The 27787-nt window shown below is 51.8% G+C and overlaps 2 protein-coding genes across 3 annotated transcripts in view; one reads left to right on the top strand and one right to left on the bottom strand.

Moving 5' to 3' along the window:
* The window catches only part of LOC133338994 (uncharacterized), a 227763-nt gene that overhangs the window by 94116 nt on the left and 105860 nt on the right, over positions 1-27787 (bottom strand). The gene's annotated exons all lie outside the window — the stretch shown is intronic.
* Positions 5320-12614, top strand: LOC133363034 (uncharacterized). Of its 2 annotated transcripts, none has more exons than XR_009757569.1 (2): positions 5320-5367; positions 11342-12614. XR_009757569.1 is itself a non-coding variant. In XM_061582044.1 (2 exons), the coding sequence occupies exons 1-2, from the start codon at positions 10956-10958 to the stop codon at positions 11791-11793; spliced, it is 648 nt and encodes a 215-aa protein (XP_061438028.1). In that variant the 5' UTR covers positions 10703-10955; the 3' UTR covers positions 11794-12614. The 2 variants fall into 2 exon arrangements, 1 of the variants encoding a protein (XP_061438028.1); XM_061582044.1 differs by lacking the exon at positions 5320-5367 and adding an exon at positions 10703-11151.

The raw sequence follows: 27787 nt of genomic DNA, 5'->3' as shown, positions 1-27787 counted from the left end.
GACGTTTCGGATGCAACACAAGCTGTCCGTCTCAGGTTGGAACCGTCACAGCCACGACAGCTGTATCAAGTAAATGCGAGATTGCAGAGCTACCACTCCGTTTTTATAATGGTTGGGAGAGGGGGGGGGGGCCAAGTACAGCACACTTTTTATTAATATGGTAAGGTGAGGCTTAAGAGGTGAGCCTTTGTTATGGAGAGGTACGGTTTGTGACTCAACCTGTGACAAGGAGACAACAACTAACATGGTAAACCTGTAATAGTTGTCTGTCAAATAAGATTGGCCAAATAAGTGTAGTTAAATCTTTTTTGCATGGTTAATCACATCTTTCCAATGATTACTCCAGTTTGTAACCATCATCACGGTTGAAATTATGTCTGTGTTTGTATATTTGTATGGCTTCGTGTACAAACCTTTGATGGTAGCCAGGAGGTTTGCAGAGAACCTTGGTCTCGGAAAAGACAATTTCATGAGAGCCCACCGAGTTGTAGCAATGATCGGCAACGGCCGAAGAATCAGTTCTGCCGTGTTTCAGATCTGACTTGTGCTCGCGGACACGATCAGAAACATGACGTTTCGTTTCTCCAATGTAGCAATCACCACAAATGCAACTCAATTTGTAGACTCCAGGATACTGTAAGTCAGGAACGACATCCTTCACAGATGGAATCAGATCACGGATTTTATGCACTGTACTGAATCGGACTTGGATCTTATGTTTGTTTAGAATTTTGGAGATCTTTTTGGTCACGCATGCTATGTATGGTAACGTGATAGTTTTGGTCGGAGTTTCATGTGGCTGTTTCTGTGTGGTGGGAGAAACAGCTTGGCAGATAATGCGGTCAGAGTATCCGTTCATCCTGAGGGCCCGATGTACATGTCTTAATTCACCGGCCAGGTGGTGTTGGTCAGAAATGCCATGGGCTCTGTGGTATAGCGTTTTGATGAGAGAATTCTTTTGAAATGGGTGGTGGGGCGAATCCGGTTTCAAGTAGGAATCTGTGTGGGTGGCTTTCCTGTAGACAGAATGTCCCAAGGATCCGTCAGGCCTCCTCTCAAACAGAATATCCAAGAATGGTAGTTTACCGTCTTTCTCCACTTCCATGGTGAATCTGATGGATGGGTGTCTAGAATTGATGTGGTCCAAGAAGTGGTTCAATGCTGGGAGGCCATGTGGCCAGATGACGAAAGTGTCATCCACATACCTCTTCCACAGGGAAGGACCCAGGGTGGATGTCTGGATGGCGTCTGATTCTAACTTTCCCATGAACATGTTGGCTATAACTGGTGACATGGGGGAGCCCATAGGGGTACCCTCATTCTGTTTGTAGAAGGTGCCATTCCAGGTAAAATAGGTGTTGGTGAGGCAATGCCTAACCAGCGCAGGTACATCAGAATTCAATCCATGTTGGACTAAGTCCTCAATTATTGTTAGGGTGTCCGGTACTGGGACTTTGGTGAACAAAGATACTACATCAAAGCTGACGAGGATGTCATCAGGAGATAGTACCATGTCCTTAACTATAGAGACTAATTGGGTTGAGTTGAGTACTGCCGAAGAGGTCTTGCCTGTGAAGGGGAGCAGAGTATCTGATAGAAAACGGGCTAGTTTGTACGTAGGAGAGTTTATCATCGACACGATGGGTCGTAGTGGCGTGCCTTCTTTATGGATTTTGGGAAGACCATAGAGTCTGGGAGGTCTAGCCGCCGATGGTTTTAGAGAGGGACGTTTGCTTGGTTCGATTAGGGAAGTCGAACTCGTGATGATACTGTTTCTCAGATTGATGTAGCCCTCCGAGGCATAGGACACATCCATGCAGATGTAGCAAGAGCTGAAATAGCTACTATTCTTAAGAATGCTAAGAAACCCACTAGTAACATCAGCAAAAACGAACGCTCTGAACTCGCGGACCTAAAAAAGAGAGATGATATAGTCATCCTCTCGGCAGACAAGGGCACGGTCATCATGGATAAAGATTCATACAACAACAAAATCCTGGACCTTAATGATGGGAGTTACTCCAAAATTAAAAACGATCCCACTAAAAGCCTAACGACAAAAACCAACAGTATCATCACGAGTTCGACTTCCCTAATCGATCCAAGCAAACGTCCCTCTAAAACCATCGGCGGCTAGACCTCCCAGACTCTATGGTCTTCCCAAAATCCATAAAGAAGGCACCCCGCTACGACCCATCGTGTCGACGATAAACTCTCCTACGTACAAACTAGCCCGTTTTCTATCAGATACTCTGCTCCCCTTCACAGGCAAGACCTCTTCGGCAGTACTCAACTCAACCCAATTAGTCTCTATGGTTAAGGACATGGTACTATCTCCTGATGACATCCTCGTCAGCTTTGATGTAGTATCTTTGTTCACCAAAGTCCCAGTACCGGACACCCTAACAATAATTGAGGACTTAGTCCAACATGGATTGAATTCTGATGTACCTGCGCTGGTTAGGCATTGCCTCACCAACACCTATTTTACCCGGAATGGCACCTTCTACAAACAGAATGAGGGTACCCCTATGGGCTCCCCCTTGTCACCAGTTATAGCCAACATGTTCATGGAAAAGTTTGAATCAGACGCCATCCAGACATCCACCCAGCGTCCTTCTCTGTGGAAGAGGTATGTGGATGACACTTTCGTCATCTGGCCACATGGCCTCCCAGCATTGAACCACTTCTTGGACCACATCAATTCTAGACACCCATCCATCAGATTCACCATGGAAGTGGAGAAAGACGGTAAACTACCATTCTTGGATATTCTGTTTGAGAGGAGGCCTGACGGATCCTTGGGACATTCTGTCTACAGGAAAGCCATCCACACAGATTCCTACTTGAAACCGGATTCCCACCACCACCCATCTCAAAAGAATTATCTCATCAAAACGCTATACCACAGAGCCCATGGCATTTCTGACCAACACCACCTGGCCGGTGAATTAAGACATGTACATCGGGCCCTCAGGATGAACGGATACTCTGACCGCACTATCCGCCAAGCTGTTTCTCCCACCACACAGAAACAGCCACATGAAACTCCGACCAAACTATCACGTTACCATACATAGCAGGCGTGACCAAAAAGATCTCCAAAATTCTAAACAAACATAAGATGCAATTCCGATTCAGTGAAGTGCATAAAATCCGTGATCTGATTCCATCTGTGAAGGATGTCGTTCCTGACTTACAGTATCCTGGAGTTTACAAATTGAGTTGCATTTGTGGTGATTGCTACATTGGAGAAACGAAACGTCATGTTTCTGATCGTGTCCACGAGCACAAGTCAGATCTGAAACACGGCAGAACTGATTCTTCGGCCGTTGCCGATCATTGCTACAACTCGGTGGGCTCTCATGAAATTGTCTTTTCCGAGACCAAGGTTCTCTGCAAACCTCCTGGCTACCATCAAAGGTTTGTACACGAAGCCATACAAATATACAAACACAGACATAATTTCAACCGTGATGATGGTTACAAACTGAGTAATCATTGGAAAGATGTGATTAACCATGCAAAAAAGATTTAACTACACTTATTTGGCCAATCTTATTTGACAGACAACTATTACAGGTTTACCATGTTTAGTTGTTGTCTCCTTGTCACAGGTTGAGTCACAAACCGTACCTCTCCATAACAAAGGCTCACCCTCTTAAGCCTCACCTTACCATATTAATAATAAGTATAACCCGTAAAAACAAAGTTTTTCACTATAAATCCTTTATATGCGTGGCAGCGAACTTAATATAAAGGATTTAAAAATATATTCGCCTGTGGAGGACGCGGGGATCGATCCCGCGACCTTTGGCATGGGAAGCGAGGGCGCTACCAACTGCGCTACTCCGCCACGGCCTGTGGAGGGGTTACGCTCTGGGCTCTTATACTGTGACGTTCAGCCAAAGCCAAGAATGAGTTCTTTTGAATATATGTAAAATATTATTTTTTTGCCTAAAAAGTGTAAAATTTTGGGAATTTTTTTTCACGAACATTAATTGTCTGGCACAACGAGTCTGTGTGGAAAATGTCAGCTCGATTGGATCATGGGAAGTGGGTTAAAAAACGACCGAAAGATTTGCACGGTCCTAAGCAAGCAAGCAAGCACGCAAGCAAGTGAACTTAATATAAAGGATTTAAAAAGTGTGCTGTACTTGGCCCTTCCCCCCCCCCTCTCCAACCATTATATAAACGGAGTGGTAGCTCCTGCAATTTCTCATTTACTTGATACAGCTGTCGTGGCTGTGACGGTTCCACCTGAAGACGGAAGCTTGTGTTGCCTCCGAAACGTCGTGATTTTTTATTTATTTTACTTTTATTAATTTTAATGTTTTACCTACGTGACTTTACCGAAAAAACCTAATAATAATAGGTTTCTTTTTTGGGTTAGATCGCATAAATATATAAATGTGTCGTTAAAACCCACCACCACCCGACACAGCCAACTAGTAAGGGTTGTCACGTACGCAGAACATGCCAATTTGTAACTAGTACAACTCACGGTGTGTTGGAGAGTCAAGCCACAACATTTACAATCTGAGTACGACGTTTCGCCAGTAATTACAACTAGCTTCATCAGGCAACAGCCAGATTTGTGGAGACATTCACCTGTTTCGTTCCTTATATAGAGGCGTAGATGTGGTGCCTGTTTTTATCATTTGCCTGTTATCATTCGCCTGTTATTAAGTTAAAAGTAGAAATTGTTATTATTTTTGTAATCACGTTATCAGTATAGAAATAATTGTTAATTCGTTAAAAGTAGAAATAATTATTGTTATCAAGTTCTAAGTGGAAATAATAATTACTGTTCTCATTCGCCTGTCGTTATCATTTGCCTGTTGTTATTTTTCGCCTATTGTTATCAAGTTAGAAGTAGAAAGTTATTATTATTGTTATCATCCGCCTGGTGTTGGTACTGCACGTCTCTAATCCAGCACTGTGGAAGGTAGCGAGGGCTGGTGAATCACCGCACAATGATGTTGGCAAATCCCCTTCCCGTGGGCGTCGAGGTGCCATAACCTGACTCACCAGGAGAAGGCAGTAGAGCAAGTGGACTAATCGCCATCTTCACCTGTACAGGGATAGAGTGTTTCACCCTCGCACGCATGGGTTTTCTCCGGGTACTCCGGTTTCCCCCACTGGTATAAACACTCGTCATTAATTAGCGCATAATGCCTCCATAGAGGACCGCAGAGCTTGGACAATTGTTGGTACTGGCTCACCACGTGGCTTCCTTCCTGCACGGCTGTGGTTCCTCATGCCTCTGAGTCGTTCTTGTGCGCGCTATAAAACTTTTAATTATTACTATTATTCGCCAGGCGGTGGTGTTGCAAGCCTGTGATCCAGCAGTGGAAGGCAGCAAGGGTGAGTGGATCACACAGTGAATGTTGTGAAACCCCCTTCCCGTGGGCATCCAGGTGCCTTCTCCTGGCTGGCTGGCCAGGAGAAGGCAGTACAGAAAGTGGGATAATCGCCATCTTTGCCTATACGGTTTAAAGTGCTGCCCCACGGGTTTTCTCCAGGTGCTCCGGTTTCCCCCACTTGTGTAAGAACTCATCATTCATTCGTCGAAAACTTAAAAAAAACAATTCAGGACCCGACTGTGACTCAGTGTGGATTTCCTGGAGTAAGTCTATTTTATTATTATACAGAATTAAAGGGGCTGTTTAATGACACTACTAGAGAGCTGGCTTGCACTGCGAGGAACTTAATATTCAACTTGGATTCCGCAACCCTCAATGGCCTTTTTAAGTTAAATTTGTGCATGTAAGACTCGCACAAACAACCATACCCAGAAACCCATAGACCCCAACAGAGACCCATACATTCCTACAAACACTCAGACTCACACAGCGACCCCATACTCACAGAGACCGATAGACATGCACAGAGACCCATAGCCTCACACAGAGATCCATACACTCAAAGGCCCAAAAACTCACACAGAAATCCATAGATTCGCACAGAGGTCAATAGATTTTTAATTTGAATATTTATTTATACTGGATGAATCTGATGAGCTATAACGATGTTTTCACAGACGTCCAATCGGGTGGGTCAGAAAATAACAACAAATACAATACAAAACATCACAGGAAAGGTAAACAAATTGTTTCGAAATATACAAATTAAACTGAACTCTTTTTATCTTACCATAGACTCATGCAAACATGTTGGACTCGCACAGAGACCTTAACCACTAAACCTCGAACAATTAAAACCCTCTAAACCCCTAACTATCTAAATCCATAACCATCTAAACCGCTAACCCTCTCAACCCCTTACCCTTACAACCCTAATCTTTAAACCCCTCGCCCTCTAAAAGCTTAACCTCTAAACCCCCAAAACACTAACCATCTCAACCCCTAACCCTCTAAATTCCTATACCCCTAACCCTCAACCCCTTTACCCGTTAAAACCCTAACCCACCAAAACCCTCACTCTCTAAACCCCTTATTCTTTTAACCCTAACCGTCTAAGCCATTAAAAACCAAACCCTCTAAACCCTCTGAATCCCTAACCCTCTAATCCTTGAAACCCTAACCTTCTAAAACCCTAAATCCCTAACATTCTAAATACCAACCAATCTAAACCACTACCCTCTAAAGAACTAACCCTCTAGACCCCTAACCCTCTGAACTCATAACCTCCTAAATCCTCAACCTCTAAAATCCTAACCCTCAAAACCCTAACGTTCTAAAAACCTAAATCTGTAACCTAATCCCAACACATTTAAACCCCAACCCTCTAAAGAACGAACCCTCTAGAAGCCTAACCCTTAAAACACCTATGCCCCTAAAATGCTAACCCTCTAAACACATAATCCACTACACCCGGAACCCTCTAAACCCATAAAGGTTTTTTTTTGTTAGATTATGTAAATATAAACATGTCGTTAAACCAACCACCACCCGAAACAGTCAATTAGTAAAATTTGTCACATCAACAAAAAGTGCCATTTAGTGTTGGAGACTAACCCAAAAAAAAACTTTATTATGGACAATATTAGTTGTGAAAGTCTAGGTGTTAAACCCTCAACTCTCAAACCACTAAACCCCTAACACTGTAAATCACTAACCCTTGAAACCCCGATACCTCTAAACCCCTAAACCTTATAAACTCCTAACCCTCTAAACCACTACCCCTTTAACAATAAACCCCATAAAATATCTAAACACCTAATTCTCTAAACCGAGAATCCTTTAAACCCATATCCTTCTAAACTGTAACCCTCTAAAACCCAACCCTCAAAACCCCTTTACCCTTAAAACCATAACGGTCTAAACCCATCACCCTCTAAAATCCTAACCCATAAACCCCCAAACCTCTAACCCACTGAACCCTTAACCTAAACCCTTACAGTGAGGAAAAAAAAAGTATTTGATCCCCTGCTGATTTTGTACGTTTGCCCACTGACAAAGAAATGATCAGTCTATAATTTTAATAGGTTTATTTGAACAGTGAGAGACAGAATAACAACAACAAAATCCAGAAAAACGCATGTCAAAAATGTTATAGCTTGATTTGCATTTAATGAGGGAAATAAGTATTTGACCCCCTCTCAATCAGAAAGATTTCTGGCTCCCAGGTGTCTTTTATACAGGTAACGAGCTGAGATTAGGAGCACACTCTTAAAGGGAGTGCTCCTAATCTCAGCTTGTTACCTGTATAAAAGACACCTGTTCACAGAAGCAATCAATCAATCAGATTCCAAACTCTCCACCAAGGCCAAGACCAAAGAGCTCTCCAAGGATGTCAGGGACAAGATTGTAGACCTACACAAGGCTGGAATGGGCTACAAGACCATCGCCAAGCAGCTTGGTGAGAAGGTGACAACAGTTGGTGCGATTATTCGCAAATGGAAGAAACACAAAATAACTGTCAATCTCCCTTGGCCTGGGGCTCCATGCAAGATCTCACCTCGTGGAGAACGGTGAGGAAATCAGCCCAGAATTACACAGGAGGATCTTGTCAATGATCTCAAGGCAGCTAGGACCATAGTCATCAAGAAAACAGTTGGTAACACACTATGCCGTGAAGGACTGAAATCCTGCAGCGCCCGCAAGGTCCCCCTGCTCAAGAAAGCATATATACATGCCCGTCTGAAGTTTGCCAATGAACATCTGAATGATTCAGAGGACAACTGGGTGAAGGTGCTGTGGTCAGATGAGACGAAAATGGAGTTCTTTGGCATCAACTCAACTCCTCGCCATGTTTGGAGGAGGAGGAATGCTGCCTATGACCCCAAGAACACCATCCCCACCGTCAAACATGGAGGTGGAAACATTATTCTTTGGGGGTGTTTTTCTGCTAAGGGGACAGGACAACTTCACCGCATCAAAGGGACGATGGACGGGGCCAGGTCCCGTCAAATATTGGGTGAGAACCTCCTTCCCTCAGCCAGGGCATTGAAAATGGGTCGTGGATGGGTATTCCAGCATGACAGTGACCCAAAACACACGGCCAAGGCAACAAAGGAGTGGCTCAAGAAGAAGCACATTAAGGTCCTGGACTGGCCTATCCAGTCTCCAAACATTAATCCCATAGAAAATCTGTGGAGGGAGCAGAAGGATTTGAGTTGCCAAACGTCAGCCTTGAAACCTTAATGACTTGGAGAATATCTGCAAATAGGAGTGGGACAAAATCCCTCCTGAGATGTGTGCAAACCTGGTGGCCAACTACAAGAAACGTCTGACCTCTGATTGCCAACAAGGATTTTGCCACCAAGCACTAAGTCATGTTTTGCAGAGGGGTCAAATACTTATTTCCATTATTAAAATGCAAATGAAGTTATAACATTTATGACGTGCGTTTTTCTGGATTTTGTTGTTATTCTGTCTTTCACTGTTCAAATAAACCTACCATTAAAATTATAGACTGATCATTTCTTTGTCAGTGGGCAAACATACAAAATCATCAGGGGATCAAATACTTTTTTCCCTCACTGTAAACCCAAAACCCTATAAACCCCTAACCCTCTAAACCCCTTTACCATCTAAACTCCTTTACCCTTAAACCCCTTTACCCTGAAAACCCTAACCCTCTAAAACCCCGTACCCCAAATAGCCTAATCCTCTAAACACCTAACCCTCTAAACCCCAACCCTCTAAACCCCTAACTCTCGAATCCCCTCAACCCCTAAACCCTATAACCCTCGAAATCCCTAAACCTCTAAACCCCTTATCCCTGAAATAACCTGAAACCTCTAAACCCTTAACTTTATAAATCCCTAACCCTCTAAACCCCTAACCCTTTGTGTGGAATGTGGTGGGGGTGGGATCATGGGGTGGGTGGGTGCAGGGTGTGTGTGGTGTGCGGTGGGTGGTGGGTATCACAGGGGGGTGAATGGGTGCAGGGTGTGTGTGGTGGGTATGGTGATAGTGGTTGTGGTTCACAACGATCCGTAACCACCACCACCTCTACTGTGTGGTGGACCGGCCACCACACAGCAGCACGCGTCGGAGGAGTGAACGGATGGTTCTCCCTATGCGGGCCAGACTCCCTCGCTTCCTCTTCTCCTCCTGCATCATCATCACCTGATCCTCTTTCCTTGTCATCTCTTTCTCCACCATCTTCTCCACCAATGTCTCCTCCACCTGCACCACCATCTCATCCTCCTGCTCCTTCGTCCATACCTCCTCTGTCTCCCCCCTCATCTCCTCTTCCGGGAGTGGAGAGTCCCCGAGGTGGGTATAAAAGACGGACCCCAGGACGGCCTGAGGCAGTGCTCTGAAGACTGAAGACCGGCTAGGCTGGGACCCTGGGACCCCGGGACCCTGGGACACGACGTCCTTTTAAGCGGCGGGGCCGAGCACGGACCAGTGGTCGAGACCCTGCACCTTGGCTGGGTCGGGTCAGCATAGCCTCCCCTAGGCCACCCTTAGTCGGAGGACTCAGAGCCCGTAGCCCCAGTGATAGGGCACGTTAGCCCGGAGGCCATACCTCCCCAAGTAGTGGGAGTAAAAGGGGCTTATGTTATAAGATTTAAATAAACCGTGTTGCCTCTAAGCTACGTCTCCAGTCTCCGTGGGAACCCACTACATATACACAAGAAATGCTGTTCTACACATAACGGCCATGCCACGTTTCAGTTCAAAGTAACGCTGCAGTACGTGCACAGGCTATGCTCCTTTACTCTGTATTATACGGCACACACTTTCATGGTGTTGTGTACACGGTATATGATGCGTTACACATAGGCCGTGCTGTATTATAAACTCCGTTCAAAGTATCAGTTTATATGTAGCCAATGCCACTGTACAAAGACAAAGATCCCCCTCATAGCTTTAACAGATTTTTGAGGCAAGTGGTGTTAGTGAGCGCCTAATGAGGACTGGCACAGTACACAGGGGAGTGGGTGGCCAACACCACGCCCAGCCGCATTTGTCTCCCTCGTGGTGATGTGTACACACTGCATCAGGTACTCATTTGAGGTTGAGTCGACCAAGGGGAGGCCCAGGACCGGTTCAGATATTTCCCACTTTTATACCGGTAGGAACAACAGGTTCCACACTGCCCACCAGGGATTATTTGTCTGTCGTGCATGGGGAGGGGAGGGTGGGGGTGGGAGGGGTGGGGCTGGGTGGAGAGGGGAGGGTGGGGAGGGGCTGGGGGAGGGTGGGCAGGGGCTGGGAGAGGAGGGAAGGGGCTGGGTGGGGAGGGTGGGGCTGGGTGGGAGGGGTGGGGCTGGGTGTGGAGGGGCTGGTCACCCCGTGGTGCCCTTATAAAACTCAACGTTTAACCTACACACTCCACTATACACGACACGATACACTACACTTATACAAGTGTAGTGAGTTATCAGGGAGACAGACGACGTAGTTGAGGCACACTCTTTTATTTAACCAAAAGGCGGTAACATTACTTGAAGGGGTAACGGCGCCTTCACCCGTACTCAATGGGAAACACCCCTAGTACTATCCCCTGACTTCTCCTATTCCCAGTCCTCCGCTATGAGTGCTAGGGGAGGCTATCTGATCCGGCCCTGGTCAAGCACGGATCCCGGCACCCAGCTAACCAGGCCGTGCTCTTACAAGAGCAGCGGTCCTGGAGCTCTTGGGGCCGCGCCACTTGCCCTGCTCGGCCCTGACAAGGACAGCGAGCCAGGGGAGTTCCAGGGCCTATTCTGCCGGTCTTCAGTCTTCAATGGTAAGCTTCTCACACATTGGCCTCGAGCCCTCTGGCTCCCCGCCTTTTATAAGAATCCTCTCCGAGGGGTGGGGCTATGGGGGATCACAGCACCCCCATGCCCCCCCAGGGTTAACTGATGGTGGGGGGGGGGAGTGCAATCTCTGCTGTAGCAGGAAGTTGGAACGGTGTCGTGCGCATCTCTTTACAGAGCGGAGGCGGCGCTGCCCCCATCCTCCGCGCTTGCCCAGGCCTAAATGGCTGACGGTTGTTGTGGAGGAAGAGGAGACTCCGGTGGAGGAGCTGTTGGTGCAGGAGGAGGAGACCCTGGTGGAGGAGCTGGTGGTGCAGGAGGAGGAGATCCTGGTGGAGGAGCTGGTGGTGCAGGAGGAGGAGACCCTGTTGGAGGAGCTGGTGGTGCAGGAGGAGGAGACCCTGGTGGAGGAGCTGGTGGTGCAGAAGGAGGAGACCCTGGTGGAGGAGCTGGTGGTGCAGGAGGAGGAGACCCTGGTGGAGGAGCTGGTGGTGCAGGAGGAGGAGACCTTGGTGGAGGAGCTGGTGGTGCAGGAGGAGGAGACCCTTGGTGCAAGAGCTGGTGGTGCAGGAAGAAGAGGAGATGAGGGGGGAGACAGAGGAGTTATGGACGAAGGAGCAGGAGGATGAGATGGTGGTGCAGGTGGAGGAGACATTGGTGGAGAAGATGGTGGAGAAAGAGATGACAAGGAAAGAGGATCAGGTGATGATGCAGGAGGAGAAGAGGAAGCGAGGGAGTCTGGCCCGCATAGGGAGAACCATCCGTTCACTCCTCCGACTCGTGCTGCTGTGTGGTAGCCGGTCCACCACACAGTAGAGGTGGCTCTGGAATAACCCCCCAACCCCTCACCTGGGGTCGGGGGGGGGGAACTCGGCCTCTCAACGGTCCCGGTTCTCTCTCTAACTCAGGGTGGCACCCCCTGTCGACTCGTGCCCGCAACTACAGGTGGTGTGTGCTTTGCATTTCCGACGCTACATATACAGCAAGAAATACTCTACATATGTAATAACAGCCATAGAGGGTTCACGTGGGGATTGGCTTGCCGGTCCTGCTTTGTAGCCAATAAGGGTTGAGATAGGGAGCATGACCCCGGCGTGATCACGGCATGTCATCAGGAGTGATTGGCCTAGCCATTCGGGGCCCCAGCTAATGGGGAGCCGGATGAGAGGCGTGGTCCCGGGATTGACAGGGAACCATCGAGAATGGTCAAGGCTGTCCATGGAGGATTGGCTGGGGGGACCACGTGATGGAAGGATTAAGAGAGAGTGAGAGAGAACGATCGGGAGCAGACTGGGGAACGAACAGAGCCACGCGCGTACGGGGGCTCTGGGTGCCACGTGCGCGGTGGGAACTGGTGTGAAGTCTGCCCGCTCTCTGTTGTCTGCCAGCAACAGAGAGTGTGTGAGTAAAGTGTATTGTGGAAGTGAAAATAAAGAGGACCGATTCCGAAGCCGTCTCAGAAGGATTATTACACGTAGAGAGAGCATTGCATCTGTGTGTGTGTACTGCATGACACACGGTGTTCGGTGTGTAATGCACAGTGATGGGCTGCTGCTGCTGCACCTGTTGACGTTGATGTCGGGGCAGGCAGAGTCCTCGCTCCGGGTTCCGGTGGCGTTGCTCCGGGGGAACGTGCAGAAGAAGGCGTTGGCCAGGAGGCAGGCGGCCTGCGCCTGAGACATCGTCAGCATCAAGCCGGTGTCCCGGCGGAGCAGCGGCAGGGGCTGGGGACACGTGCGGTGCACAGGGCGCAGCGACGTTACACGCGGCAACGGGTGGCACGGGGTTGCAGAGGAGCAACGGCGTAATGGTAACACCGATGCAGAGCACTGATCCTGCACCACTGGGATGCTGGGGTCTGGATCAAGGAGTTCTGAAATGCACGTAAACCAGATTATTGTTGTGCACGTGAGGTTAATGGTGCAGCCCTGCAATTACTTGCTCATGCAACTGCTGGTGAAAGAACCCCCACTAGAGGGAGGTCTAGAGTGCCGATCCGGTGGGTATGTTTTGGCCAACTTTTCCACACTGACCATATGTCTTGAAAGAGGTGGGAGTACTCGCCATTTAGCCCATTGCACGCGACCCACTGATGGACTGTGGGTGGACAAAAACAGGGAATTGTAAGAATCCTGGTCAATGTTTTCAAGGCCAGGCTGGGAGATCGAACCGCGACATTTTAAGTCAATCGTGACAACCATTCCACAGTCATGGCAGCAGCCCTTTTGCAGAAATCAAATAAAATATTGGAGAGGGCTTCACACAAGAAACAAGAAGATTTAGTGGTTTGGACTGTGGCTCTCCAATGAATACAGAGAGGGTACCACAAGTAGCGGTGCATACTCGGGCGCAAGGAAATAGAAGCAGAGACAAAGAATGAGATAGATCGATGCAATAAAGAATTGGCAGTGGTGCACCAAGCACGACCCCTTGCTGAGCGCTGCAGCAGCAGCCCCCCCCATCCCCGGACCCCTCCCCCCACCCTCCACTTCTCACCCTGACGCCACACAACCCGTGGGTAGGCGATGCCCTCTGGTGGACAAGGCGCGGTACAGGCGGCAGCACGAGACGCCAGCAGCGTTGCGCTGCCAGGGTTACTCACCCGAACACCTCCGTACACTTACACACCTACACACACCTCTATACACTTACACACACCTACACACACACCTCTACACACTTACACACCTACACACACACACCTATACAACAACAACCGCCATTCGCCACTAAGTGGCGGTGACGTCACCACGACGCTTGTACCAGGCCAAGTGCACCTTGAGGCCACGTGAAGTGTCGAACGCCCGCTGGCAGGAGGTCACGGGGCAGACCCAGCAGGTGCCACGGGTCGACTGACCGAGATGACCGAGATGACTGGGTGATGCACCACCTGTGCCCCCTACCGTACCAACTTGCTGTGCTTTAGCCACCCGGCGCTCCGCTCGTTGTTCTGAGCGTCGCTCCTCCGCCCTCCGTTGTTGTTGGAGGGCGACTGCCTCCAACTGCCCAGTAGCGTCCTTCACGAGCCTCCTCCATTGAGGCCGATCTTGACACTGCTGGTACCAGTCATCGGCAAGTCCACTCAGCTCCACGTCCTCCTGTACCACATCACTCCATCTCTTCTCTAGCCCGTGCCGCGCCCGTTTAGCCCCCTCGATCCGGCCGAACAAAAGCTGTTTAGGCATGCGGTAGCTGGGCATGCGGGCTACATGACCCAGCCAACGCAGCCTTGCCTGCCGGAGGAGCTCACCGATGGGACTTTGCCCAGATCTTTCAAGGATTTGTGAGCTCACACAATCCAGCCTTGTTAAACCCAGGATGGATCTTAGGCAGGCCAGCCTAAATGTTTCCCACCGGTGAAGATGCTCCATTAGGGGGGTCCACGTTTCGCAAGCGTAGAGAAGGGAGGGAATGACCGTGGCCGAGAAGACCTAAAGCTTCGTGCGGAGCTACAGATCAGGTAGCTTCCACACAGCGTTACGCAACCGATGAAAAGATAATGCCGCTCGACTGATTCGGAGTGAGACCTTGGCTGATAAACTGGAGCCGGTCATAAACACACTGCCCAGGTATGGGAAACTCTCCACTCTCTCCACTACTGCCCCATCACCGATTGGGAGTTGTGGGGGTGGAGTGTCCGATGGTACAAAATACCCAGGCAGGTGCTTAGTTTTGGTGGGGCTGATGGTAAGGCCCCACCTCTTAGTGGCACGCTCCAGTCTCAGCAGCAGCGTCTCGAACTCCTCTTCTGAATGAGCAGCTATTACCAAATCATCGGCATACATAACGTGGTTGACCAATAGGGAGCCATCCCTTGATCGCACCCGGGCGTCGATCAGCCTCCCATTATATCTGTACCAAATGGAAATGCCCCCGGTACAGCTATTGAAGGCTTCACGAACTACGCAGTCGAAATAGATGTTAAATAATGTGGGAGCCAGAGGACATCCCTGTCGCACCCCAAGGTGTACAGGGAAAGGCTCCGACTCCCGGCCACGTAGTTTTACCCGGGCCCGCTCACCATCATGAAGGTCCTTAATGATCGTGAGCAGAGGGTCAGGGACTCCGAAAGCACGAAGAACAACCCAGAGCCCAGGCCTACTGATGGTATCATAGGCCTTGACCAGGTCAATAAAGCAGAGATGAAGGTCTTGTTGGAATTCCCTACACCTCTGCTGTAGCAGATGGACAGAAAATATGGCATCTGTACAGGACCGCCCTTTCTTGAAACCGCATTGGGGTTCCGCAAGCCTCTCCTCAGCGTGCCTAGCAAGGCGATGTTGAATAATCCTTGCCAGGACCTTTCCCGGCACACTGAGGAGTGAGATGCCACTGTAGTTGTTACAGTCTGTGCGGTCCCCCTTCTTAAAGAGGGGGACCACCAGGGCATCCTTCCAATCCTGCGGTACCCGTCCAGCGGTCCAGACTGTTGTTATGATGTCATATAAGGCAATCTGTGCACAAGCGCCACCCTCCCTCAGCATTTCGCTTGGGAGATCATCTCTGCCCGGTGCCTTTCCTGGTCTCAGACTCCGGATCGCCTTCAGTACTTCCTCAACAGATGGCACCTCAGCCAGCCACTCACAGGGGGTGACTTCCTCCAATATTTGAGGCACCGCAGCCTCAGCAGGGTTATCCCCACTTTGTGCCATGATGTTTTCCTGGCTGAGAGATTTTCCCTCCCCCAGGACCTCACACATACCTATATACACTTACACACACACCTCTATACACTTACACACACACCTCTACATACACCCCTCTATACACACCTCTATACACTTACAAAGAACCCCCGTATAGCCTTTAACAGACTGTTGGGGCAAGTGCTGTTAGCGAGCACCTATGAAGGCCGGAACGGTACACGAGGGGGTGGGTGGCCAGCACCACGCCCGACCGCCTTTGTCTCCCTAGTGACAATGTTTACACACCGCACCAGGTACTCATTTGAGGCTGAGTCGACCTAGGGGAGGCCCGGGACCAGTTCAGATAATCGTCACTGGTGTTGGCCTTGAGCGGGAATCGAACTCGTGTCGCCGGGTTCATAGCGCAGCGCGCTAACCGCTGCACTATCGCTCCCCACTTACATACACACACCTCTACACACCTACCTCTATACACTTACACACCTCTACACACCTCTATATACTTACACAAAGACAAAGATCCCCCGTATAGCCTGAACAGACTGTAGGGGCAAGTGCTGTTAGCGAGCACCTATGAAGGCCGGAACGGTACACGAGGGGGTGGGTGGCCAGCACCACGCCCGACCGCCTTTGTCTCCCTAGTGGCGATGTTTACACACCGCACCAGGTACTCATTTAAGGCTGAGTCGACCTAGGGGAGGCCCAGGACCGGTTCAGATAATCGTCACTGGTGTTAGCCGTGAGCGGGAATCGAACCCGGGTCGCCAGGTTCATAGCGCAGCGCGCTAACCGCTACACTACCGCTCCCCACACACACCTACACACACCCACCTCTATACACCTACACACACACACCTCTATACACTTACACACACCTACACACACCTCTATACATCTAAACACCTACACACACACCTCTATACCCTTACTCACACCTACACACAGGAGGAGGTGGTAGTGCAGGAACGAAAGGGCCTGGCTCGTGTGGCGAACGCGATCCGTGCGCTCCTCCGCAGCATGATGCTGTTTTGTTGCGACCGGTCGACCGCACAGTTGGGGTGATGGAGGTGGTGATACACACCACATACACCACAAACACCACACACCACTCGCACCACACACACCACACACACCACACACACCACACACACCACACACACCACACACACCACTCACACCACACACCACTCACATCACACACACCACTCACACCACACACACCACTCACACCACACGCACCACACGCACCACACGCACCACTCACACCACACACACCACACACACTACACACACCACTCACACCACACACACGACACACACCACTCATACCACACACACCACTCACACCACACACCCCACTCACACCACACACACCACTCCACACCACACACACCACAAACACCACACACACCACACACACCACTCACACCACACACACCACACACACCACACACCACTCACACCACACACACCACACACACCACACACACCACACACACCACACGGTTCCCAGGAAATACGGTGCCACTGGGACCGCAGCCCGGGAAGGAAACTGAGCAGCAGATGCCAGGACTGGACTGGACAATGACTGCTGCCAACAGACTAACTCTGTTCAGAGATAGGATCAATCCAATGTATTATGTAATACGTATCATTGTTATTTTTATTATTAACGTCATGACATGAACTTATGAGGAAACAATGTAACTTTGCATTGCTTGTGAGTGCTGCCTGGGTTTGTTAAATGTGCCTTGGCTCGTGTGCAGTGTCCCGGCTGTGTGTGCGGCGGTACAATGACAACTATGTCATGAGAGAAGTTTCAGGCAATGGCCCTTCTTCAGAACGTGTACAGGCAGTGGTGGGAAAAGATAAGCAGGCGATTCGTCTGACACAACCGCCCCCTGACTGCCCCACTGCCCCTCTGCTAAGCTGCTCCGCTGTCCTGCTGCCCCAATGCCCTCTGCCCCACTGCCCCTCTGCCCCACTGCCTCAATGCCCCTATGCTCCGCTGGTCCACTGCGCTGGTGCTACTCTGCCCTAATGCCCCGCTGTTCCATTGCCCCACTTTCCCACTGCCATCACATCCATCACGAAGCAGCGAGACGTCCACACCACCTCATTAAATATTACCCTGATGTGCACCTAGAGAGCGAGACCCTCGTTAAACATTAAATACTGGAGGGGGCTGCTGTGATGCAATGGCTCGTAAAATTCACTGGCAATAGAGAGATTGCTGGTTCCACCTTCTGGCCCAGCAGTTGAAACAAATGGTCGAGTACTAATAGGGTTTTTCCCCTTTTTTCTGGCAACAAAACTGACACCTTTTGCAAGGCATCATGCTTACATTAACCACAATACTTGCAGTCAAATGTTGCCAGAAAAAAGGGGAAAACCCCTATTAGTATATTTTGGTACTGGCAAAGGAGGTCCCAAAATGGTCGAGTATCTTAAGTTCCCCTGCCTCTGTCCGCCAAACAGTACAACTGGGTACACCAAAATCGAGTGGCAAGTTGGGTGGGTAGGTGGTGGATGAATGAGTGCATCGGTGTGTGGGTAATTGGATGAGTTGGTACCTGGGTAAGTGGATGGTAGGTGGTTGAATGGGTGGATGGGTAATTGAATGAGTGGGTCAGTGTGTGAATGAGTGGGTGGGTGGGTGTGTGGTAGGTGGATGGATGAGTGGGTAATTCAGTGTGTAGATTAGTGGATGTGTGAATGTGTTAATGAGTAAGTTGGTGGTTGGTGAATGATTAGGTTGGTGAGTGGGCGGGTCAGTGAGTTAGTTTAAATGAATGAGTGGTTGAATGGGTAATTAAATGAATGGGGAGGTGGATACATGATTTGGTGCTTGGGTGGGTCAGTGGGTAATTGAGCGAGTGGGGAATGAGTACGTGGGTGAGTGGATTTTTGAATGACTGAATGGGTGAGTTCGTGAGTCTGTGTGTGAGGGGATAATTGAGTGGTTGGATGAGTGAATGGGTAAATTAGTGGATATTTGAGTGAGTGGTTGGATGGGTGAGTGGGTAAATGAGTGGTGGGTGAATGGGGAGGTGATTGGGTGAGTGGATGAGTGGGTGCGTGGGCGGGTGGGTGAGTGGATGGGTGAGTTAGTAAGTGGGTGAGTGGGTGGGTGAGTGGGTGGATACGCGGGTGGGTGAGTTAGTAGGTGGGTAAGTTAGTAGGTGGGTGAGTAGGTGGGTGAGTGGATGGGTGAGTGGATGGGTGAGTGGGTGGGTGAGCGAGTGAATGAGTCGGTGAATCATTGAATTAGTGGGTGAGTAGGTGACCGAGTGAGTACATGAGTGGGTGAGTGGGTGGGTGAGGAGGTGCGTGAGTGGGTGAGTGAGAGTGGGTGGGTGGGTGAGTGCGTGGGTAAATTAGTGGATGAATGAGTGGGTGGGTGTGGGTGGGAGAGTGAGTGGGAAAGTGAGTGAGTGAGTGGGTGGGAGGGTGAATGGGTGGGTGAGTGGGTGGGTGTGTGGTAGGTGGATGAATGAGTGGGTAATTCAGTGTGTAGATTGGTGGATGTGTGAATGTGTTAATGAGTCAGTGGGTGGTTAAGTTGGTAAATGATTAGGTGGGTGGATGAGTGAGTGGGCGGGTCAGTGAGTTAGTTTGAATGAATGAGTGGTTGAATGAGTAATTCAATGAATAGGGAGGTGGATACATGATTTCGTGCTTGGGTGGGTCAGCGGGTAATTGAGCGAGTGGGGAATGAGAACGTGGGTGAGTGGATTTTTTAATGAGTGATTGGGTGAATGGGTTCGTGAGTCTGTGTGTGAGTGTATAATTGAGTGGTTGGATGGGTGAATGGGTAAATTAGTGGATATTTGAGTGAGTGGTTGGATGGTTGAGTGGGTTAATGAGTGGGTGAATGAGTGGTGGGTGAGTGGGGAGGTGATTGGGTGGGTGAGTGGGTTCGTGGGTGGGTGGGTGAGCGGATGGGTGGGTTATTAAATCGGCGAGTGGGTGCGTGGGTGGTGCACATGGTGCACATGGCCTGGCACAAGCGTCGTGGTGACGTCACCGCCACTTAGTGGCGAATGGCGGTTGTTGTTGAGTGTATAGAGGTGTTTGTAAGTGTATATAGGTGTGTGTGTATGTGTGTGTAAGTGTATAGAGGTGTGTGTGTAAGTGTATAAAGGTGTGTGTATGTGTGTAAGTGTATAGAGGTGTGTGTAGGTGTGTGTAAGTGTATAGAGGTGTGTGTGTAGGTGTGTGTAAGTGTGTAGTACCGTTGAGGACGCTTGGACACTCGGGGTTGAGGCACACGTATTTATTCCGCACAGTGGTTACAACCGCGGTCATACAATACTAGAGGGGGTATCGGCCCCCTCACCCGGCTAGCTGGGAATACACTGCTAGCTATCTCTAACCTACCTCCTAGTCCTCCGCTAAGAGCTAGGGGAGTCTATCTGGCCCGACACTGGTGAGTCGGGCTACGGTACCCGGAGTCCCAGAGCACTAACTCTGGTTCTCGGGACCACGCCGCTGGCTCGGTCCTGCGCGGCCCTGACAAGGGCGGCGTTCCAGGGGAGTCCAGGGCTCTAGCTAGATGATCTTGGGTCTTCACGCCTTTAGCTGTAACATTCTGCCTCGAGCCCTCCGGCTCATCCCCTTTTATCCCCAACCCCCCGCTGAGGGGTGGGGCCCCCCGGGGGATCACACTCCGGGCCAGCCCCCCAGGCTGCCTGGTGCGGACGTCGTTGCGAGCGCCTCCCCGTGTGCTCATGGAGCCCCGCCCACTGTGTTTGTTTCCCGTGTGATCCCATGTATACTGGCCCTCCGTAACACCCCTACATCACCCCCCCCTACATAGCCCGCAGCCGTCCCGGCTGCATCAATCAACAATAAAAGTTTTATTTACCCTTTGACCCCGCGTGTGCCTCACAATTATTGAACCATAACGCAACGAGAACAACAACAATAACCAGAAAAGCCAGAAGGGAAAACAACCCAACGCACCCCACCCCCGAATAAATACGAATACCGTAAAACCAACGTATATACAATGTCCAGGGAACCCCAGCACACACACAACACACCAGGAACACAACATATGTACAATCCAATGTGCCAGGTGGGAACCCCAGCACACACACAACACACCAGGAACACAACATACGTACGATCCAATGTGCCAGGAACACGCCACCGACGCAGCACACAGTGAATATGACACGGAAAAAAAAAATTCTTTTTTTTTCATCACAAGAGTCTGCGCATTCTTGCGCGCGTCCTTGCCGCTGGCCCGTCACACGGGGCAACCCCGGATGGCGGCCCGTCGGGTGGCAACTGTCCATTTCCGGGTGGGTCTGTTCTCGATGTCGCGAGACCCTCGGCATCCCCCGTCGGGGTTGTCGGGCGTGAGCCCGTCATTCCTGGTGCACCTGGGGGCGGGACAGCCGGCAACACGTCAGGTGAGAGCAGCGGAGACGGACCCTTTGAGTCGGTCGACCCCCCACATGTTTGGCCACGCGTGTGTGGAGTGGGATCTCGCGCCGCAACGAAGGGTTTCAGTCTGGAGGGGTGTACAAACCACCGGCGCTTCCCCCATTTGATGCGCACGCACTGAGGGCGCACAACCTCAACCACCTCGACGGGGCCCCGCCACGGCCGCACCAGTTTTGAGGAGGTCGCGAGTGGTACCTGGGGACAGTGCAGCCATGCCCTGTCTCCCGGCTTCCACTGTAGCACGTGCGCGCGACCCAGTCTGAGGCGCTCATTAGCTTTCTGACGCATGTTGGAATTTTGCATGGCCGCATCCCGCGCCTCTGTCAATTTCGCAAGGTTAAATTTAACATGGTCGGCCAATTTAGTTTTTCCCTGCGGCGCGGGGATCTGCAGCTGGGCCCGAACAGGTGGGTCAGGTTCGCGGCCATACATGAGGAAGAAGGGGGAAAATCCCGTCGCAGCATGGGGGGCCAATCTGTATGCTGCGAGGACCCCTTGAATTTGCAAGTCCCAATCGGTCTGTGAGTCCGAAACCTGCTGTGACAACATAGACGTGATGGTTCGGTGCAGACGCTCGACCATCCCGTCAGTTTGCGGGTGATAGGGAGAGGTACGAATTTTTTTCGTGCCCAGGAGCTCACAGACCTGTTGGAGCAATTTGCCGTAAAAAATTTTGCCCTGGTCGGTCAGCAGCCGCTCCGGAGCACCTTTGTCCAGGACGTATCCCTGGACAAAGGCCTCCACGATGGCTGCTGCCGACTGGTTGGCCAGGGGCCAGGCCATAGGCCAGCGCGTGAAGTACTCCACCCCGGTCAACAAATATCTATTTCCCCTGGGGGTGGCGGGGAATGGGCCCAGAATATCCAGCGCGACAAGTTCGTTCACTCTGGAGACTCTGATAGACTGCAAAGGCGGGTTTGACTCCCGTGCTGGTGGTTTTCGCTGCGCACACTGAGGGCATGACCCCAACAGATCTGCGACGTCCCTCGTCATGCCCGGCCAAAAAAAATCAAGCTGGAGCAAGGCGAGGGTCTTATGGGTCCCCAGGTCGAGGAGGCGCTCATGAGCGGCCCACACCACCTTACCCCGTAACCCCGAAGGGACCACCAGCCGGTGTCGATGGGATTTCCCGTCCCAATGCATCAGCAGACCCGTGAGCATTTCCCACACGTCGGCATCACCCCTCCCCCGTCCAGCCTCCCCGACGCGACGACGCAACGCGAGGAGGGAGGTATCCTCCATCTGCAAGCGCCCCCATTCAGTGACAGGCAACCCCAACAGGGAATCTGATCCCTGTTGTGCGATCGAATTCGTCATCGACGCTGCGTCGTCTGCGGCCGCCAAGACCGGAACAGATATTTCAGCCGGATGCCTGCAACGACCCGACCCCAGGAGGCATGCGCATTCGGAGGTGGTTGGCATGCGCGACAGAGCGTCCGCATTGGTGTGGCGAACGCCCTTACGGTACGTGGTTTCAAAATCAAAGTCCTGGAGAACCTCCAACCATCGAGACAATTGTCCCGATGGTTGTTGAACTCGCAGGGCGTACTGTAGTGCCGCATGATCTGTACGGACGGTGAAACGCTGACCGTACAGATATGGCCGGTACTGTTGGATGAAATAGACAATTGCCAACAGTTCCCGACGGGTGACACAATATCGTTGCTCCGCTGGAGACAACACCCGACTGCCATACGCGACTACCCTTTCCACGCCATCAACCACCTGGGAAAGCACGCCCCCAATACCTGTGTTGCTCGCATCGGTGTCGAGCACAAAGGGTTTAGAAAAATCGGGGTAAATCAAGGGAGGGGCTTTAACCAGAGCGTCCCGAAGGGAGCTGAAAGCAGCCTCCTCCTCCTGTCCCCAATGGAAGCGGACCCCCTTTGACGTCAAAGCGTGTAGGGGTTTAGCAATTGTGGCAAAATCCGCGACAAAGCGTCGGTAATATGACGCGAACCCAATGAAACTCCTGACCTCTTCCACAGAGGTGGGAGTCGGCCAGGAGCTGACGCACTGCGTTTTGGCGGGATCGGTAGCAATACCTGAGCGTCCGACGATGTGCCCCAAATAACGCACCGATTCGCGTAACAGATGACACTTTTGGGGTTTAAATTTCAAATTAGCAGCCCGCATTTTGAGGAAAACCGCCCGCAACCTCTGGAGATGCTCGTCAAATGTTCTGCTAAAGACGATAACGTCATCCAAATAAATTAAACACGAATCCCATTGCAATCCAGCCAAAACCAATTCCATCAATCGCTGGAAAGTCGCCGGCGCCGAGTGGAGTCCCATCGGCAACCGGTTGAATTGGAAGAGACTGTGCGGTGTACGGAATGCAGTTTTAGGCTTAGAATCATCGTCCAGAGGAAGCTGCCAGAATCCCGAAAGCAAATCCAATGTGGAGAAGAATCGCGCTCCCGCCAAGTCGTCAAGTGATTCGTCAATCCGCGGGAGCGGGTATGCGTCGGCAACGGAAATTTTGTTGAGGCGGCGAAAATCGACGCAAAACCGCAACGAGCCATCCTGTTTCTTAACCAGGACGATCGGCGCTCCCCACGGGCTGGTAGAGGGAGAAATGATGTCGGCGACTAACATGTCATCAACAGCCGATTTGACATGGTCCTTTTCGGCGGGACTTAACCGAAAGGGATTTTGGCGTATTGGCGCGCTGTCACCCGTATCAATATGGTGACGCAGCAGATGGGTACAGCCTAAATCGAATTTGTTCTGACTGAAAACGTCGGAAAATTCGCGCAGCAGTGTTTTAAGTTTTTGACGCTCTAAATCCGACAGGTCCGTCGATCCCGCACAAAGCGCCTCGAGCCACCCTTCATCGGTGTCCGAATGTGGATGCGGCAGAGGGACAGTGCCGACGTGATTCGCGACAGGTTCCTCACAGGGCACCGGCGTTGCGTGAGCAAGCACGGTCCCTTGAGGAACTACCACTGTCTGCGACCCCACATTGAGGACCGCGATGAAAGGGTCCCCGTCCCCTTTAACGATGGTCTGGGCCGGAATTAAATGAGGTCCGCTAACTCCGGCCCTAGATGGCCCCAGCAGAATTCCCTGGTCCCCAATGCCCTTAGCGAAGGGCCGACGAAGTTTGAGAGGCACCAACATTTGTGCCCCTGGCGGTACGCGAACCGTTTTGACGACGAACGCCGGTACTGTCGCGAACGCCGTTCGAGCCGCAGTAGGGGAAGGCAGAAACGCCATGCGTCGCCCCGACGGGAGCTCAATGCAGCCCTGGTCTATTAAAATACGAATCGGCATTTTGGCCAAGAAGTCCGTCCCCAGCAGGCACGGAACCGCCAGCGAGGAGGAAACAAAAATCGGGCCGGACAATTTGATATCACCGATACAAATTTGGGCTCGAATCTGTCCAATGATGCCAAGTGAGCCCCCGTTAGCAGCATAGAATGGGACGTTAACCGGCAGTAAAGGACGGCTCTGGACAGGGAGAATATTGTAAATGAGTTCCGAAATGATGGTCGCCGATGCTCCTGTATCGACCAGGATGCGCACCTCAACCCCGTCAATGTGCCCTACCACGGCCGACGAGCCCGACGACGCAGCTACAACGCGATGGGCCAACATGGACCACTGGCTGGGTTCGATTTGTGTCCCCATAGTGGTGCGTGTTGGCCCGACGGTGCGCAATGTCGGCCCCCCGTTCGTTGCGGTGTGCGAGTGTGTGACGGGCGTGTGCATGGGCCAAACATGGGGGGTGCCGCGACTCGCCGGGTTATGTTGATGGAGCTTGGGAGGAGGAGGTCCGGTGTCCTGTCGAGGCGTCGCCCCGCGCTGCCGAGGAGAGCGGCACCCCGAGGCGACATGGCCCTGGATGCCGCAGTTGTAACAGCGCGGGAGCGCTGGCGGCGATGAGGGACGGTCGGAGCGGCTCGACCCGTCGCGGCCCGCCCGTACACCTGCCCTCTGCTGCTGTCGATGGTCGATGGCGTAAACGTCCTCCGTCGGGAGGGCGGCTGCAGCCACCGCACGCCCGGCCGCCGTTCTGTTGGCCTTCCGTCGCTGCGACAGCAGGTTGGCGTGGAGGAGCCGCGCCGCCTGGAGGGAACCCATTTCTGTGTCCTCCTGTGCAACGACGGCGATGTCCAGGTCGTCCGCCAGCAGGAGGATTTTTTCCGTAACCATCGCGTCCACGCCTTCGTCGTCCATGCGAGGGAAGGCCGTCTTCGCCAGCGCCAGGAGACTCGTACGATACGCGAGGGGCGACTCCTTTGCCCCCCGCTGGCGATCATAAAAGCGCTGCCTGCATTCCGCTGAAGGTCCGTAGACCGCGGCCAGCAACTGCAGCGCCATCTGAAGCGTGGAGCGTTTTTCCTTGGGCACCGATGTAAGAGCGGCGAGGGCGTCGCCGTCGAGAAGCGCCGGCAGCGCGCAGAGCGCCTCGGCATCCGACCACTGCGCCATTTCCTGGTGCGCTAGGAAGCGCCGCTGGAAGCCGCCCCAGTCGCCCTCCTCGCCCACAAACTCTTTGAGCGGGGGCAGCCGTTGGTGCAGCGCAGCGGTCGCCGTGGAAGCTCGAACTTTACTGTCCCCGTGAGTCGTCTGTGCCTCGGCGCGAACGACGGATGGCATCGCCGGTCGCACCAGTGGTGACGCTCCGTCCGCTGGTGATGACGCGGCAGCCCCTGCGAGGCCGATGTCGGACCCGAGGTTCAGGCCGGCCACGCCTTCAGCAGCTGCAGCGGCGATGGCGGGAGATTCAAAGTTGGCGTCCGTTGAAATGGCGGGAAGGCGCGCCGGTCGTCGGCTATCCTCGCCCCGTGGCGGTCCAGCAGCGCCCAGCCGTGTGATGTGTTCGAGCGTGGCGGCAGCAGCGTACAGCAGCTCCGCCAGCCTCGCGTGAGCCAGCCTCAGTCCTTCTGATGCCGGCTCCTCTTCATCCCGACGCCCAGGTAAGGATGCGTCCGGCCCCGGCTGCTCGATGCCTCCTGCAGCCGTCTCGGGCTCCACAATTTCATCGGTGTCCTCCGCCTCCGGTACCCCGGCACGAGCTGTCCGGCGCGTGTCCATGTTCGTGGTCGTTCACTTCTGTCACCAGATGTAGTACCGTTGAGGACGCTTGGACACTCGGGGTTGAGGCACACGTATTTATTCCGCACAGTGGTTACAACCGCGGTCATACAATACTAGAGGGGGTATCGGCCCCCTCACCCAGCTAGCTGGGAATACACTGCTAGCTATCTCTAACCTACCTCCTAGTCCTCCGCTAAGAGCTAGGGGAGGCTATCTGGCCCGACACTGGTGAGTCGGGCTACGGTACCCGGAGTCCCAGAGCACTAACTCTGGTTCTCGGGACCACGCCGCTGGCTCGGTCCTGCGCGGCCCTGACAAGGGCGGCGTTCCAGGGGAGTCCAGGGCTCTAGCTAGATGATCTTGGGTCTTCACGCCTTTAGCTGTAACATTCTGCCTCGAGCCCTCCGGCTCATCCCCTTTTATTCCCAACCCCCCGCTGAGGGGTGGGGCCCCCCGGGGGATCACACTCCGGGCCAGCCCCCCCAGGCTGCCTGGTGCGGACGTCGTTGCGAGCGCCTCCCCGTGTGCTCATGGAGCCCCGCCCACTGTGTTTGTTTCCCGTGTGATCCCATGTATACTGGCCATCCGTAACACCCCTACAAGTGTATAGAGGTATGTGTGTAGGTGTATAGAGGTGTGTGTGTAAGTGTATAGAGGTGTGTGTGTAGGTGTGTGTAGGTGTGTAGAGGTGTGTGTGTAAGTGTGTAGAGGTGTGTGTAGGTGTGTGTAAGTGTATAGAGGTGTGTGTGTAGGTGTGTAAGTGTGTAGAGGTGGTGTGTGTAGGTGTGTAAGTGTGTAGAGGTGTGTGTGTGTAGGTGTGTGTAAGTGTATAGAGGTGTGTGTGTAGGCGTGTAGAGGTTTGTGTGTATGTGTGTGTAAGTGTATAGAGGTGTGTGTATGTGTGTGTAAGTGTATAGAGGTGTGTGTAGGTGTGTGTAAGTGTATAGAGGTGTATGTAGGTGTGTGTAAGTGTATAGAGGTGTATGTAGGTGTGTGTAAGTGTATATAGGTGTGTGTGTATGTGTGTGTAAGTGTGTGTAAATGTATAGAGGTGTGTGTAAGTGTATAGAGGTGTGTGTAGGTGTGTGTAAGTGTATAGAGGTGTGTGTATGTGTATAGAGGTGTGTGTGTAAGTGTATAAAGGTGTGTGTAGGTGTGTGTAAGTGTATAGAGGTGTGTGTAGGGGGTGTGTAAGTGTATAGAGGTGTGTGGTGTAGGTGTATAGAGGTGTGTGTGTAAGTGTATGAGGTGTCCTGTGTAGGGTGTGTAGGCGTGTAGAGGTGTGTGTGTAGGTGTGTCTAAGTGTGTAGAGGTGGTGTCGGTGTGTGTAAGTGTATAGAGGTGTGTGTGTGTGTAGGAGTGTAGAGGTGTGTGGGTGTATGTGTGTAAGTGTGATAGAGGTGTGTGTATGTGGTGTAAGGTTTATGAGTAGTGTGTGGAGGTGAGGTGTGTGTGTAAGTGTATAAAGGTGTGTGTA

This window comes from Lethenteron reissneri, unplaced genomic scaffold, assembly GCF_015708825.2.
Source record: "Lethenteron reissneri isolate LAM-NWPU_2019-01 unplaced genomic scaffold, ASM1570882v1 scaffold_1639, whole genome shotgun sequence".
Taxonomy (NCBI): domain Eukaryota; kingdom Metazoa; phylum Chordata; class Hyperoartia; order Petromyzontiformes; family Petromyzontidae; genus Lethenteron; species Lethenteron reissneri.
Note: the sequence above shows the minus strand (reverse complement) of the source record. Positions and strands in the feature narration are given on the sequence as shown.